The 17,061-nt window shown below is 47.2% G+C and overlaps 1 protein-coding gene across 3 annotated transcripts in view; it reads right to left on the reverse strand.

Annotated features, from left to right (window-relative positions):
• NCKIPSD (NCK interacting protein with SH3 domain) overlaps positions 1-17,061 on the reverse strand; it is a 47,781-nt gene that overhangs the window by 24,512 nt on the left and 6,208 nt on the right. For all 3 annotated transcript variants that reach the window (XM_030227890.2, XM_050979243.1, XM_050979244.1), the window contains exons 2-3: positions 3,473-3,585; positions 2,535-2,736 (exon numbers count right to left, since the gene is read on the reverse strand). In XM_030227890.2, the coding sequence (XP_030083750.1) occupies positions 2,535-2,736; positions 3,473-3,585 (315 nt within the window). The remainder of the gene's footprint in view (positions 1-2,534; positions 2,737-3,472; positions 3,586-17,061) is intronic.

The raw sequence follows: 17,061 nt of genomic DNA on the forward strand, positions 1-17,061 counted from the left end.
GCTGGAGCTGACAGCACGAGTTGGAGCTGCTTGGCATGGCACAGCCACGATTACTGGGGCAGTGGGATTTAGCAGACAGGCAGGCTCAGAGCTTCATGCAGATTCATGACATTGTTTGGAGATAGCGAGGGTTGGGTCATTCTGGAGTATTTCCATGGCTTCCAAATTTACCACACAAGTTTAACAGTTATTACAGGCTAATGCTTAAATTAATAGACGTACAGACAACGCTAGCTCAGCCCCTGCCAGTTTAGACAGCCACACACCACAGCACAAGCGGCTGTGAGAAGAACATGAAGCATCACGGGAATTTCCCAGTGCTCGCACAAGCCACATGACCAGGAGCTGTGGGGTGTAATCAATGGCCATCCCCTCCCTCCACCCCACATCCTAGCCACTCCCTGGGGCCAACAGGAGGATGTACAACACCAAAACCCCCACAGGGAAACCCCCCTCCTCTGTGCAGCTGCCATGCACAAGGTGACCATGCAGGAGTCCTTGAAGTTCAGATCCCACCTGTCCAGAGGGGAAAAGATGAGGGATCTTACCAAAGAGAAGCAACTGCACTTGTGTTGAAACTCTCCCTTTCCCCACGCCTCTATTAGGGCACTGTGAACTTCTTCAAATCCACAGATTTTACACATCTGCTGACTGTACTTTACTCTTTTGCAAGGACTGATAGCAGGCTGTGCTCCCTGTGCTGCTCAAAGACAAGGGCTGACTTTACCACAACACTCCCATTCCCTTCACAGCCAAGTAGGCAGAGAACATCATCACTCCGACTCCTGGGAGCAGTGTTACTATAGTAGTACCCTTCAAACAAAATAATGAAACAATAAACTAAATTAACAATCTTCCACCCACCACCTCCTCCAGGCAAACTCTGCCAAGCCAGACACACTGGTCTGTAGAAAAGGTTTCTGGAGATGAGCATCACAAACTCACTGAGCATGCACAAATGCAGCAGACTGACTAAAATACTCCAAGAGCCCAACCTCCACCCTTGGCAGCTGGTATGGCAGCAGCCCCAGCCTCCCACCTTATGCTGACTGTGGAGGAGCTGAAGCACAAATGCCCTCACCAACTACTGCAGCCAGTTCAGTGCTGGGAGCAAAACCACAGAAAGAAAACCTCAAATTTTGCTTAGGTTTTCAGATGCAAACAGTAAATGCACTTGAAAATCCCAAGCAATGAAAAGCACATGCCAAGACCCCTGCTCCTCTGGAGCTAGTGAGAAAGTTTAGATTTCAGTAGGTCTCCTCTTAGGCTACTGCATAACCAGTGGAAGAAAGCAATGCTGCTTCCTCCACTTTGTATTTTCAAAGCCCTCAGGAAATTCACCGAGCTGTTAAAATCTCAAGGAGCCCTTTCAGCACAGGGCTAAGCTGGAAGCTCTTCAACTGCAGCCTCAGTGCCACCCAGACAGAAACAGTTCTTTGTCAGCCAAGGAAATTCGTCTTCCTCCTTTTTGGCAAGCAACCAAACCACAGACCAGATAAAGACAGGGAATCAGCATGGAGAATGGGTTGTAAGGTGCCCCATTTCCTTAGCCTGTAATGCAGAGGCTTGAGAATGGAGCTAGTTTGACTGCCAAATAACAGAAATGAATGCTGAGGAGAAAAATGGGGTTTGTGGGAATTGCTGTGTTCAGCCAGAGTGAGCCAGAGCTACCTTTCATCTCCCCAAACCCACAGTTCTTCAAGTGTAAAACAAGCCTCATCTGCTAGGGGTGACAGCAGATCAGTGCCTTATAAACACAATACCTCCAAACATTCAGTCCAGAGAGATGAAGAAAAATTACAGTGCATGTGTTCATCTGTAGGAGGAATAAAATCTTCATCCTTGCTTGGCGCCTTTAGCCCTAACATCCAGCTACACCTACACAGGGAAATCTGGCACATCATTCATCCCCAACAGCCACAGCCCCATCCTGGGCTGCTACTTTGAAGCCTCACTGACGCCACACTGTAACCTTGGAACTACCTTTAAAGATCTGCTTTAAATCGTATTTCCTGCAATTTGCCTTTAATTCATCATGATAAGCAACCTTCAGACAAAGCAGGATCTTTGGGGGTTTTTTGGCTTTTTGTTTTGTTTTGAGTAGTATAAATAGGCAGCCACAGCAGATAAAATGCTTAAGGACCAATGATCTTGTGCAGACATAACAAGGGGGAAATGAAGCAGTGCTGAGTGCTTGGAGGGAGATCTACTGCTCACGTCGAAATTGCTTCTCAAAGCAGGGAGCCTGCAACTCATTTAGAAAGTTGCCAAGAGATAGTCACACAGAATGGAGTGGATTTCGCACGTTACCATAAAGCCATGGACCCTCAAGGATTCCAAAAAGCATGACAAGTGTAAATGCCAGAGAGACTGTTCCAGATTTTTTAGACACCAACACTTTACACTGCAGTAATCCCAGGTCAGCAGCACAAACACCTGATTTTTAACTTCAGCTGCCAAGGCATTTTATTCACCAGGACAAGAAACATCACAGCACCACAGGAGGAACCTAGCAAGTGTCCAGCCCCTGTTACCTGGTAGAGACCTTCATCCTCCCCCTCGAACTCGGTGTTGGGAAGGCTGTGGTGCCGCTCGTAGCCTGTCCGGCACACCCCGTTGGGCTGCCGGGACACATCCAGGTGGTGGTCACTGGAGGACTGAGTCATAACTGTCCCCTGAGGGGTGGGAGAGTGGCTCTTACGGGACACAGTCTCCTTCCGGTGATGGATCAGCTTTCTGAAACAGAATGATGACATCAGGAAGGGCAAAGCTCAAGGGAGTGACCATGCTGCAACATTTAAATTATTTTTTAATGATTTATTGCTTTTGGGCTATATATACCAGAATGGGCTACATTACTCTGAACACCAGCTCCAGTTTCATTAACAACTAAGGAAGCACTTCTGGGGGAGGAAGGAAGAGGCTTTGCAAAAGCCCATAATTTATTCAGCAGTTCACTGGAGAAAAATGCCTCTTCCTCGGGGGAGAGTCACATATTTGCACTGCAAGCTTCAGAAATTGCCTGCACTTTAGAACTGCTGTTCGACCGAGATTAAACCAGCATGCCTCAGCACAGAGTCTGAGGTGTCAGAGAAAACAAAAATTCTCCTCACAAGCAATTATTTGAGAACGTATTAAAGACCTTGTGCCACATGCCAAAAACCTCTACAATTCCTGGCTGGTAAAGCAGAGAAAATGCAGCCGGAAAGGTTTTGGATTTCTCCTCCAAGCCTACAGTGTGGCTGAGAATCTCCTCTTCTTGGCACGCACAGAGAGAGAGGAGCAAGGTCAAAGCTCTACTTTGCTGGACACAGTTGTCAGGAGGAGCAGCAGCAGCTCAAACACTGGGAAGTTCTCTGAGTGCAGCAGCATTTTCCAGCACAGGGGATCAAACCAGCAACATCCAACATCCCCCATGGACAGAATGACACTGTGAGCACCCTCCATCTGCCAGCTCTCCCATCATACTTACTGGAGGACATCTCTCTGCTCCAGGTTGTATTTCCCCCCATTCTTCATGGCTGCATTGTGCACAGCCTCAATGGCACGATCAATGGACTGGAGAACCACATCCTGCTCCAGCACCTGAAAAACAACATCCAACATGTTACTGTGCCCTTCAGCTGAGGCTCTTTTGCACCAGAGGTTATGGCAGGAGAGACCACAGTACAATAAACTCCTAGCGTTTATGTTTGGGAAAGAAAGTCACTGTTACAAGCACCAAAGTCCAATGATCCCCACAGGGAGATCAGAGGCAAAGCTTCAGGACCATGCAGCACCCTTGAATGTTTAGCCAGCTGCAGGGAGGTTTTGAGATCCCACTGCAAAGCCAAGTTTATCCCAAGCCAAATTATTCCTGTTCTTGCTGCCTTCCTGTGGAGCAAATTCACAATTGTGAATGTGACAGTTGAAATCTGGTGGTCTCCAAAGTCTATTGGCTCTAAATGATTTTTTTTTCTCACTTTTTTCTTGATGGTTTTTGTTTTTGTTTTGTGACTTGAAGCATCTTTTCCAAATCACAGAATCACTAGGTTGGAAGAGACCTTCAAGCTCATAGAGTCCAACCCATGCCCTAACACCTCAACTAAACCATGGCACCAAGTGCCACATCCAGTCTTTTTTTAAACACATCCAGGGATAGAGACTCCACCACCTCTCTGGGCAGACCATTCCAGTACTTTACCACCCTTTCTGTAAAAAACTTTCCTAATATCCAGCCTATATTTCCCTTGGCTCAGCTTAAGACTGTGTCCTCTGGTTCTGTCAGAGTAGAGAGACCAACCCCACCTGACTAAAACCACCTTTCAGGAGTTGTAGAGAGTGATAAGGTCACATAGGAGTCTCCTTTTCTCCAGGCTGAACATCCCCAGCTCCCTCAGTTGTTCACCAGCCTTGCTGCCCTCCTCTGGACACACTCAAATGTCTCAACATCCTTTCCAAACTGAGGGACCAGAACAAGGTGCAGCCCGCTGCCAAGTACAGGGGCAGAATGACCTCCCTGCTCCTGCTGGCCACACTGATCCTGACACAGGCCAGGATGGCCTTCTTGGGCACCAGGGCACACAGCTGGCTCATGTTCAGTCAGCTGTCAGTCAGTACCCCCAGGTTCTTTTCTGCCTGGGCACTGTCTAGCCACACCGTCCCCAGCCTAGAGCATTGCAGGGGGTTATTGTGGCCAAAATGCAGGACTCAGCACTTGGACTTATTAAATCTCCACCCAAGCTGTCACAGCAACATTTATTCCTCCTGCCAGCTGGTTTAGCAGTTGTTACTGCAGTTAAAATAAACAGCAGCCTTGAAAGAAGAAACATGGAAGACACCACTCCCTAGGCTCCCAGAGCAGGAAGATAAAGCAGGTTCCTACACTAGAGACAGTCCAAAAGGCTTTGTTTATCAACAGTTGATATGCCTTCAGGAGAAAAGACCTTTGCAAGACTGAGGCAGAAGGCAAAGGACACACTACTGAGTCTCTGACCCACAGGCCTCCCATAAGCTGCCACTGGTGCCAGCACCACCCATTCAGTCCCGCTGCTCCAGCCTCAGCCCACGCGCGAGGGGAGGAGGGGAATGCTCAGACTCCAGAGCTCACTGCAGCTGTTTGAACACTAAACCGCTCTTTCACTTGCTTTGCCCCCCCCCTGTGCATCAGAGCAACAATTTATCCAGCCAAGCAGCAGCTGGATTCTCATCAAGGATGCACCTTAATTGGCCTTAGGGGGCTGCAGAGCACAGAAGGGAAGCCCTCCCCACCAGGGCCAAAAGTGCCTGCCTCCATAACACTGGCATGCAGTTTCCTGATAACATCCTATGTATTATTTATATCCTGGTTAATTGCTTAAGCAAATGTGAATTACCAGCTACCACAGACTGTGGGGAAAAAAGCAAGGTGTGGATGAGAGACCTCTTCTGCAATACTAAGCTTTGAAAAATTTAGGAGGGTTTTTTTTTTTTTTTTTGCTGGTTTGTTTTCCCAATAAAAATAGGGAAGAAAGCAGCTGGGGAAAACTTTAAAAATAAAACCAATTTTGCTTAAGTATCAGGTCAAGAACAAAACCAACACTCAGAATGCAACTTTGGGATGAAGCATCCAAGCAGCCCCATGTGGCCTAGGGATATGGCCTAGGGAGCATTTCATCACCTCAAACCACAGAACTAAGGAAAAGGAGCAAAGTGTATTTGAACACATTCCAAGAAGAGTTGGAAGGAACAGCAAGTTATTTCAGCAAATTCACCTCATTTTTTGAAAAGATAAGAGAAAATTACAGCAAGCTGCATGCTCTCTGGGAAAGGGAGCAGTGCCAAAGTCTCCAGTACTGCTGTCTCCAGGGGGAATGCCAGTGTTGCTCTGAGTGCCATGGACTCCTGCCCTCTGCACACCCCACCTGCCTTCCTGCACTCCCACATGAGCCCCCCACCCCCCCCCCAATCCTCCACACCTTCAGCCACACGGATTTAAACCCGTTCTCAGTCTGATCATCCCAGGGAAGAGAACAGTACAGAGCACTGAATCCTACTGAACAGCTCAGCATCTCTGCCCTCTTCCAGAGGGCACATCAGCACAGTCCACAGGAATCCATCCACAGGCTGGAATCATAGAATGGTTTGGGTTGGAAGGGATGTTTTAAATCTTCTAGTTCCAACCCCCTACCCTGAGTAGGAATGTCACTCACTAGACCAGATTGCCCAGGGTCCCATCCAACCTGGCCTTGAACACTTCCAGGGATGGGGCATCCACAGCTTCTCTGGGCAATCTCTTCCAGTGCCTCACCACTCTCCAGTTCAGGAATTTCTCCCTAAAATACAATGTAATCCTTGCCTCTTGCAGTTTAAAACCATACCCTCTTGTCTTAGCACTACCTGCCAATGTAAAAAGTCATTGTCCATCTTTTTATAAGCTCCCTTTAAGTACTGGAGGCAATGAGGTTTCCCCAACGCCTTCTCCAGGCTGAACAACCACTCTCTCAGCCCGCCTCCACAGGAGGGGTCTCCTATGGAGCTGCTCCTTGCTGTGCAATGCCATTTATTATGGAGAGGGTGCTTCCCTTCTGATAAAACACAGCATTTTCACACTAATGCAGCAGTGCTGTGACAACTTGCTTTTATCTGCTGTGGCCTTTCCTTTTGTTTCTGTTCCCAGCCTTCTATTAACAAGGCCCTGTCAAAGGGCTGGAATAAAAAAGCAGCATTAACTTGCTACTTGCACTTGATGACATTGTTGATGCTGCTCATAAACCATCTCCCTTGCTCAGCTGGGTTGGGAGGGTGCCTGTTGGGTGAGGGGGGAAATGGCAGGGCCTTGAGCACAGGGGCTGCCTTGCATTCTGGGTTTGTAGGACACCCACCATCAGGGATTCCCTGCATTGTAGTCATAAAGTTAAAAAGTAAGTATCAGTATCCTGGATAGATCATGTGAGTCAGGGGAATCTGCACACTCCTTGGATTAACCAAAATGGCACTGCTTTGTTTAAAGGGAGATGGATGAAAAAGCACACTGCAGCAGAAATGAGCACAGGTTGCAAGGGGGCAAAAGTCAGGCTTGCCAAGGCCTCAGCTATGATCTCCACCTCCCTAGCACTCAAGGGATTACGTGCTCCCAGGAACTCTGGGCAGTGCCTTGCTGTTCTCCCCCTGCAATCTAGGGAGATCAGTCACTCTGCAGGACAGGAGAATCCTGCCTATATCCAGCATCCATTCCTGAGGATGCTGGCAGCTGGGACACAGGCAAGCAGAGGTCTCACACATTCACAGGCAGCCCTGGCCACGCACGGCTCTGCAGCCTGCAAAGGAGAAAGGCCACAAAGCAGCAGCAAGAGCAGAGCCCTGGAGTGCAGGCAGGGCTGGGTGCTCCAAAGTCCTGCAGAGTCCTGTGCTGCAGTCCTGCCCCATCCTATGCTCTGGGCTACAGAGATGAAACCCTGTTCATAAGCTAAGGCTCACATGGAAGCAAGGGAATTCATGAAAAAGGCATTGCAGTACAGAGGGCTGTCAGAGGAGATGTACTAAGCAAAGCCCAGGAATTCAGCTGGATTTACTGATGCTGCACGGTGGGGGTTGGCAGAGCCCTGAGCACCCACTGCAGCATGCAAGCTGTTAACTGCATCCTTCATCAGTTTACTGGCTCACCAGGCACAGGCACAGCCATGCCAACCCCTCTGGGAAGGCAGAAAAGGTGGCAGGGACAGGGCAGGAACATGGCTGTGACAAGGCAGCAATGGCAGTGGAAGGCACTGGCCCTCACAGGGACTTCTTGGTCAGCCTGGAGTGATGGTGCCCAGGCTGTGGCCAAGAGGCACCAGCCTTCTGCCCAAACATAGCACAAAGATCAAGGGGTATTTGCTGAGGTATTGATAACACATTCCCACCGGTGCTTCACCCCAGAAAGGAGTGGCTGCCACCCCCTTTATCAGATATTTCTGGCTTAATCAAACAACACTGCAGCAGAGAAATGCTGGGCTCTATACACAGCATGTCTCCACCAGCCTGGCGACAGCCAGTGGCAGGGGAAAAGCAGGGAAGTGACCTTTGGTGATCACAGGACATACTGGCTATGGGCACTGTATCAGAGAGCCATGGCTACCAGCAGCACCCCACAGGCCAGCTGCTCTGCAAGGAGCATGGTACTGCTCAATTAGAGCCATGACTATCAGCCAGGAAACTCAATTTCTTCCTTCTTAGCCTGGTGTAGGAAAATCACAGAAGCATTAATAAATCATTATTTCCTCACTCCTTTCTAATAACAGAAGCAAACAAAGGGTATCCCCAGAGCCTGCTGCTAATTTCCTCCCCACCTGATGAGGACAGAGCCAGACCTTAGCACTGCCTTGGGGTGCTTTGCACACCCCAGGGTGGTTGGGGAACGATGCGTTTCCCAGGGCCAAAGACAAGCTTTTAAGAAGTACCCTTCCAGAATGTCCTGTGAATACCTAAGCATGACCCTGCAGAGACAGGAATGTATCTATCTCCATGCCTCACACTGCTCTCATCCTCACTGCCCCAAAAGAAGCAGCCTCTCCAAAAAGAGCACACCTGCACAGGATGTGTCACACAGGCTGGTGAGAGACCTGAGCAATTCAGAAGACACTGCAGGTGTCCTTGTTTTACAGGCAGCACAATCTCCTCTTATGCCCTCCCCAGGCTATCAAAAATGTTGCCCGCACCCTCTTTGTTTGTAATCTTTCCACAAGTACCGCTGGTGTTGTTTAAATGCACTCACACAGAAGAACTTGCTCAACAGTCTAGAATAATCATACCTTTCAGAAAAGCATTTTCTATACAAACAGGCTGACAGCTGCATCAGCTCAGACACGCTGAGCCACTCTGCGTGCTTAAGGCTCCCACATTTATGAAAGTGGCTCATTAACTTATGGCAGACTTTTCTTTGCCTCCACAGGGGACTGATCCAAGAAAACATAGCTTTTTTTCTCCTCCTACCTCCCCATTCATTAGTGATCAAGGGCATTTACTCTTCTGCATGAGCAGGAATCAGTGCCCTCATGCCTGCAGCTGCCTCTGCAGCCAGAGGGGTGCCCAGGCAGGGCTGCTCATCTTCACCCTCATCTCATTGCCCCAGCTTTCACAACATGACAACAAAGGACAGACAAAGTTTTGTCTCCAGTGACAGCTCAGTTTTCATGCAGCTGCACTGACACGGACCACTGGTGAAATTAGTATATTTATCCTGCTGGCATACACAGGCACAGGCTGGTTCTTTGTTACACAAATCAGAGAGGAACGCCACCTCTTAGGTCACATGCCCTTCACCCCCAGTCACTGCCAGACTGTCTGCATGTTTATTCCTTCCAGATTGAAATTATCGTGGCACCAATTTACAAATATCAACTATCCTTTGTCTGTGGCTGAGTGATGTGCCAGATCAGAGTTCCTCCTTTGGGACCACACAGCTCAAACAAATGGGCTGAATTTTGGTTTTTTGCATTGCTGGGGAAAATTCAGCTCTTTTCCCTTCCCTTTTTGCAACCCAAATCAGAAATTTTTAGTCCTCAGGCTGCTGGCTAAGAGATGCATTACCTTATTCTTGCTGGCATGAAGATATTGTGCCTCACGGCACATAAAAGCACACAACAAAAACACAAGTGAAACAATGGGCAACTGCCCTGGTTACTGAGCAAATAAAGATGAGTCAAGCTCCAAACAAACCTGCAGCATCTCTGAGTCGCTAGCGAGAAAACAAAGACATGGCTGAGCTCTCCTGACAAAGAGGCATCCCAGAAGCAGCCCAGGAATTCCTGCTGATATGCTACAGCGCGTTTCTCACGGATCGGTGTTTTTCCACTGTGTGCTGACAGCAGCCGCTTGAGCAGACAGCCGGCACAAATGGGAAATGAAAAGAAAGGATAGCCAGGAAAGGGCTTAAGCTGTGCAAATCACGCTAAAGCAAAAGCCAAAGCTCCCGGCACAGAGATACACTAACTAGGGACAGTGCAGGCACAAGAGGCATTCTGAACAAACAGAACCCTGAAGGCAGCAGGGGGATGCGCAGCAACCAAAGCTCAACCAATTTCCCTTCCAAGAGCAGGAAGCCTCAGAGTCAGGGAGAAGGAGGCAGAGATAGGCTGAGAGACACCAGAATGCATGCAACCCAGCACTGCATGCTTGTACTTCCTGAGGTGGAAATGCTTCATCCTAAGTCTCTCCAGCCATGCTCAGACCCTGTTTACTGGGGACGATGATCAAAATTGGTCACTGATTCCTTCCCCTCATAATTTTTCACTCTCCAGTAACCAGAACACATCTCATGCCAAACAGTCTAAGCAGAGACAGAAATTGTTAAAATAAAACAATCAACACATACTTGTATATCTTGATGCTCCCTGCTGCCTTAATTTTATTTTATTTGTTTAAAACCCTCAGATCACCATATGGAAAAACCTAAGCATTTTTTACCAGGAGTAAAATTGCTCCAAGCAAATACAGAATGCCTGGGTTCATGCTGCCCCTCTGTCCAAAGACAGCAGCAAAATGCCAAAAATTCAAAATGTGAATTTTGCTCCACATTCTCATGGAGCAAAATTCATTTGAAGGGGGAGGATCACTAGCCAACAGTACTTTTACTATCATCCCTTCACACAACCCCTTAGCACAAAAGATAAACCAAGGTCCTTGAGCACTTCTCCCGCTAATGGTGTTTCAGGCCACGGACCCAAGACAGCAAACATATTTACAAGGTTTCTCCAAAGCAGGTTCCCACAATATGGATCTCACAAGCAACCTTGCTTCTCTCCAAAGCCCACTCTGGGTCACAGGAACAAAGATTTGAAACATCAGTATTGGGAAACCCCAGGATACCAAATCAGTTTCTCCCCAACATTTTCAAGCTGTACTGAACAGCTTCCACCAGTGTGGAAGAAACACATCTCCTCTTTGGTGGGGACACATTTCCCAACACGGGAATCCCAAACAAGTCTTCCATCTATGCAGAACAGCATGTCCAGACCCAGCAGGCTTCTTCCAGTTGCTAGGATTGTTCATTACTTTAGACTGGCACAATTGACTCATTCTGGGATTTAAACAATGTAGCAACCAGACTCAGTGTAATAGATAACCCTCACATGCTCATTTCCTTTCAGGGGGGCCACAGTAAAGCTATGGCAAGAAGGAATATCCTCCCAAAGAGGATCCTGTGCCATGGGTTTTGGTAGCTATATATTTTAAGATGTTCAGAGTAGCACTATGGAACAGGGGATGTTATTCATGCTTTTGGCTTATCAGTGCTATAGACAAGAACTCCATGAAGTTAGGTGTGCCAGCTAATTATAGCAAAGGCATTTAAAGACTGTTGAGGGTGCAGGTGTAGGGCAGCAATGGAGGAGGTATCAGAGGGGTTAAAAACTCCATACACATTGCACTGTCAAGAGGGAGATCAGGCTAATTGGTCACAGACAAAATACCCAAGTGTGCACACATCCTTGTTAGCTGAGAGCTGCTTCTGCACGCACATTTATTCCTCAAAGTAGGTTGGGTTTCTGCTGATGTTTCTGTTCCTGACTCTCACCAAATCCAGCAAGTCAATGCAATCATGCTTTTTGGGGACAGTGATAAAACTAAAGCTAATTCATACCTCAAAAGCAATGAAGATACCACTGAGATCTGCAGCAGTGTCTTACACCGCTACATGTGTGATGATAAAGACAACAACACAAGCCAAAATAAACCCCAGAAAATCTTGAACTAAAGATCCTGCAGCTGCTTTTGACTGGCAGACAGCAAAACACTATTTTTCTGTGCTGCAAAACTTCAACAGTGAAAACTGACAGTTTCCATTGACCTACAAAAGTAGCTGGAGAATTTAAAGTTTAGCTCTGTTTATCAAAGGAATTAGGCTAACTTGCTCTTATCTCAGATTCAGTTCTAGAACAAATTCTGGGATTTGTTCAGTGGGCTTTTTTACCTTAAAAAAAATTAAAGGGTTCAACTGGATTTGCTGACATTTCACCTATATGGAAGTAAGAGTCACAGAAGCAATTCATTAGTGTCCCCCACTATCTTCAGGAGAAAGCCAGCCTCTGCTTTAGCTGCAATTTATAATCCCATCTCCTTTTGCAGCTTAGAGTAGCACAGGCTCCCCAGAAAACACAAAGAAATGGGGACAGGAGGGGAATGTCCTCATAGGACAATGTGCTTCAGGCAGCAAAACAGCCATAATCCTGTTTTCCTCACTTCCCAAGGCAGTGAACAAAAAAACTTGCCTTTGTTAGACTGTTCATTTCCCATCTGCAAAAGTTGCTCCCAGCTCCCATGGCTCATTACAGGATTGGTTTCTTGCATCTGCTTCTTCTTGTGCCACATTCACCTGTATCATCATCCATCTCACTCAGAGGCATCAGTGAAACCAAACCACTGTATTTCAGGAAATCTTCCCAGCCCATATTGTGTGGGACAAATCCTGCAAGAATGGAGATGGCCAGGACTCAGCTCATCTCCTCCATGCAGGTCTGGAGATGCCTAACTGCAAGCAAAGGGTGACAGTAACTCTGAAGCTGCATGGTTTGCACAATTTATGTGCATGTTTTCTCTCTCCTATCCTTCTAAACTCTTCCAGGTCAGGGTTGACCATCCTTCAACACTCCTAACTCCCTTCAGCCCAGCTATGAGGTTTGTCTGGTCCTCCACATCCATCCACAGTCACATGGGACCGAACGTTACTGATGAGATTTTGCTGAGAGAAAACAAAATGATTGAGTTTATGCTCAATCATTAACAGAATACTAATAGTATTTAAAAGGTTTTAAAGTGACCAGAGCTCAATATAATTTTGAGATCTCAAGCTCAACAATACAGCCAGTTCACATGAGTTCATGCATGTAGAACATGCAAGGCTTAGATGCTGTCCCACATCATTGGGCAATGCTTCTAAGGCAGTGCCCAAGATCACAGGCAAGATGATGCTTCCCAAAACGGGATGTTGGAAGAGTTTCTTTCCATCCCTGATATAAAAAAATTATACTGTGCAGGTCCCTTGATAACAACTGCACAGTTATTTCAATGCTGCTGCTGCTATCTCTTGTCATCAAGCAAATGGAAGACAGACACATGAAATCACTTGAAAAAAGAAATTAAAGGCGATCCACTTTACAGTTTAAGTCAATAAAGGTGATTCTAGGGCTAAAACTTCATTACTTAGAAGTAAGCACATCAAGGGACATTGCTTTTTTGATGTCAAATGGAAAAAGTCTTAATCTATAAACACTTTGATTTGGCCAAGCTCAGGGAAATCCCTAAGCTTCTGCACTAAGTAGGTAATGAATTGTTTTATGATCGTCATTCTTACTTGAGGTGCTGGAATTTCATGCAATTATTATTTTAACATGCTAAAAATGTGGACTTTGCTGATACTTGACCTCCCCAAATACTCCCCAGGGATAGGTAAGCCTGAACACAGAGGGAAAGGGCCCATTGACTTGCCTTCTGGCAGGTCACTTGGATGTAAATAGTTGTTCAAACCTTTGTCTGTCCATCCATCCCCCTGCAAATATGCACCCTTTCCTCAGAAAAAGGATATCTGGTGTGACAGCTACAGCTGGTCTGTAAACTGCACAGATGAATTGGCCTTAACACACACCAACTCAACAGCCTAAGCTTGTTAGAGAATAGAAGTAAACAAGTCCCTGGGTATGATAATGATAGGCTGGATTCAAACTCAAACAGGGGACCCCAACCAAACCCATTCAATCCTGAATGCAGACATATCATTGGCCAGTGAGCTGGGCGGAGTTAAGACCCCAACCAATCAGATGTGTAAGCAAAGAAATTTGAAGCCCCTATGAAAGGGGGCACCCAACAATAAAATTTGGCTGTTGTCGCATGAACTTACTGTCAAATGCCTATCTCCAAAATCAGTAACAAGCGGTGACCCCGATGTGAAGCAACCAGCTGCTTTGGGTAGAGCAGGGAGACAGAGGGCGGTGGGAAGAGCTGCCTAGAGGAGTGGTGGGGAGAGCTGCATAGTTCTGGCAGAGCAGCTGGGAGAGCAGTGGTGGTCTAGGCCCTTTGTAAATAGAAGATGCTGCTGGGGAATATGGGAGCATCGGCTTCGGTGGAAGAAGACCCTGTGGTAAAGGTATGGACCCTCCTTTTGAAGGAATGGGGGATGGAATGTGACGAGCAGGCTTTGTTAGCCTTGGCAATGTGGTCTGAGAACCACAGGTTGGATGCAACTGAAGGAACCACCCTAGACTTAAGGACATGGGAGCGGACTGACAGATTCATAATTGGGGCAGCCTCCATAGGCGATGAGACCACCATTAGTGTCATAGAGCCCCGGAGGCTCATTGTGGACTTATTGAGGCAGTTAAAGACTGAGTGTGATGTGAGGACAGTGGTGGGGACACTATGAGCGCCTTCCACCAAGGCGTGCAGCGAGGACAGGGCACTGGGAGAGGCACCAGGGGGCACAGGCACTGCACCAGGCACGCAGGAGAGGGGGACAGGCGAGATGGCCACGCTAAACCATGAAACCGTGCCACGCCGCGAAGCCAGCCCGTGCCAGGATACTTTGCCACCAGAGCACCCTGCAGGTGTGCCAAGCCGCCATACAGGTCCCGCAGCAGCTCCCTTGCTGCCTGCACAGAGCCCTATAAAAGGGGGTGCCCAACAACAGAATTTGGCTGACAGTGTGTTCTGTTGCATGCCTGTCTCCAACATCAGCGACAATCTGAAAAGGCACAGAACTCACCGAGTTTACACAAAAAGGAATTGTCACCACATCAGATTCAGAGGCCACGGAGGTTTGCATTTGTCTGCTCAGTGAAGAGCTTCAACTTGATGTCTCTAGGCAGCCATCTGGTTTCCACAGGAGTTGCCCTGGTTCTTATTGCAGCACACAGACATTGAGTGAACTCTGCTAACAAAGAGCCCTCCATCCCAAAAACATGTCCAACCACTTCCATCCCCCAGGTGCAAGTGGGTGAAAGACACCTGTGTGGTCCATCAAGGCTTTCTTCCCACCTCCAGAGAAAAAGGATGAAGCTCAGAGGCTGAGCTCAGCCTCCCAGCCAGTAAGCTCAAGGGTAGTGGAGGGGGAGTAGGCAGCAGGAACAGTGGGAGATGACATCCCAGCTACATCAGCAGCTGAGGAGGTATGGCCCCAGGCACAAACCTCATGGACAGGCAATCTAAGACCTTTTCATCAAGACATCATCCCAAAAATTCCTGCCTCCTTGTGGGTAAATGTCTATCTCTGCAGCTCCTGTCTCATCTTCTCCCTCAACTCTTTAGTTTTTGTTCAAGATAATAGAAGCTTTGGAGTTGAGGCCTGCCCTAAGGTTTCCATACTACAAGGCACTGCTCCTACTTGTACTACAAAAAAACCCCAAGAAATAATTATTAGTTATTACTTAGAAAATACCTAATCTGAACTTGCTAAACCTGTGATTTAGCAAGAAATGACCCATAGCCTGGAATTATCTAGCATGCCAACAGCTTGATTTTCTAAAAAAAAAAAATTAATTATACTCTTGAGCAGCTGAACAACCTAAAATACCAGTCTATGGTGGCATTTCCAGATCACAGAAAAAATCAATACCTTACAGGCCACTTTCACACACACCACCCTATCCTGAGCAGCAAAGGCAGACAAAGCAGCACAGATGCTTCCCCCAGCCCCTGGTGGCATGACAGGAGATCCCTATTCAAAAGCCTATCCCACTAGCATGAAAGGCAGCCTCAGTCAGAGGAATGGGTTCACTGCACTTGCAGCTGGGTGACACTGCCTTTTTAGCTGGTCTAGATGGACAGGAGGACGCACACAGGCTTCACAAGAAGCAAGCAGCTTCCAAGGAGGATAGGAGTGACAACTTCTTCTAAACAACTTCAACAGGCAAGCAAATAACCAGGAAAAAACAAACCCATGGACTTCCCACCTCATTCTAAAAAGCTGACAAGATCTTACTTCCCCTTCCTGCCTAAGCCTCATGCTAAAACAGGACAAGTTTTACTTCTTTGCTCCCTTGAAAGGGAAGCAAACAGCTCTGCCACACAAGCTCTGCACTGCACGGCACGAACACAGATGATCTCACATGAAGCTGAGCCTCCTCTCCCAAGGTGGTGGGCCTTGTCTTTTGGACAACTCTATTTGCCCATTAGCACTGAGAGATTTCCACAGAATAGTGCTCAACATCCCTGTGGTGAGAATGCAAAGGGGAGCAAAGACAAACAGCTACAGTCATGAATTGTGTCTTCTGTTCCACTTCTCACATGACAAGCTTCAAAACCCTGGTTTTAAAATCAAAGGTTTTATCATGTGATAAAAAGTCAAGACAAATTAGGTTTGGCAAGATCCTCTTTTAAAGGTCAAAATTTGATTTGTGAGCCACTGGCTGGGGAAGCAAAGTGATGCTCCTCCAGAAGCAGGACCAGGACCCAGAATTCCTGCTGCAACTCAGACTCCTTTCTTGGGGTTTTTTTTTTTTTGCAGTTTGCAATTGTTTTTTCTAATAAGAGCTCACCTGATGGGATGCTGGAAATCCTCAAAGGAAACACAAGAGTGGGATTGTGAAAAGTGATGCAGAAGCACAAACAGAGCAGCATGTTCCTAGTTCAAAGCTGTCAGTTCTTCCCTTTGCAATAAAAAGCTCATCATCATCCAGATGTAAACAAGGAAAGAAAGCCTAGCCATCTTCTCCTGATGAAAAGCATTCAAAAAACATACGGTAGGCAAAAAATCCCCAAAATCTAGAGATTTGATCAGTAAAATTGCAAGGTAACAGCAGGTGATCACCTGTGCAACACTGTGAAAAGCTATGCAAATGACCTGGCAGACACAATGACCCTGCAGGGAAGTTGGGAACCAATCTGTGTCTGTCTGCTCTGGGCAAGTGCCTCTTCAAAGGCTGAGAAGAAAATGGCACATTTCCTCTTTCCAGTCTGCCCCCTTATCTTGCCCTTCTTCCAAGGCAAAGAGAGCTGCAGACACGTTGCTCAAGAATGGACAAGGACTCTCAGACATGTCCCTACTGCCTGATCACTTCTGACCAAAGCTTCATGATGTTCAACCCTGAAACAGGCTTAATACTTCCAGCCCAACAGAGCCATCCATGCATCCAC

Source organism: Serinus canaria, chromosome 12 (assembly GCF_022539315.1).
Source record: "Serinus canaria isolate serCan28SL12 chromosome 12, serCan2020, whole genome shotgun sequence".
NCBI lineage: Eukaryota > Metazoa > Chordata > Aves > Passeriformes > Fringillidae > Serinus > Serinus canaria.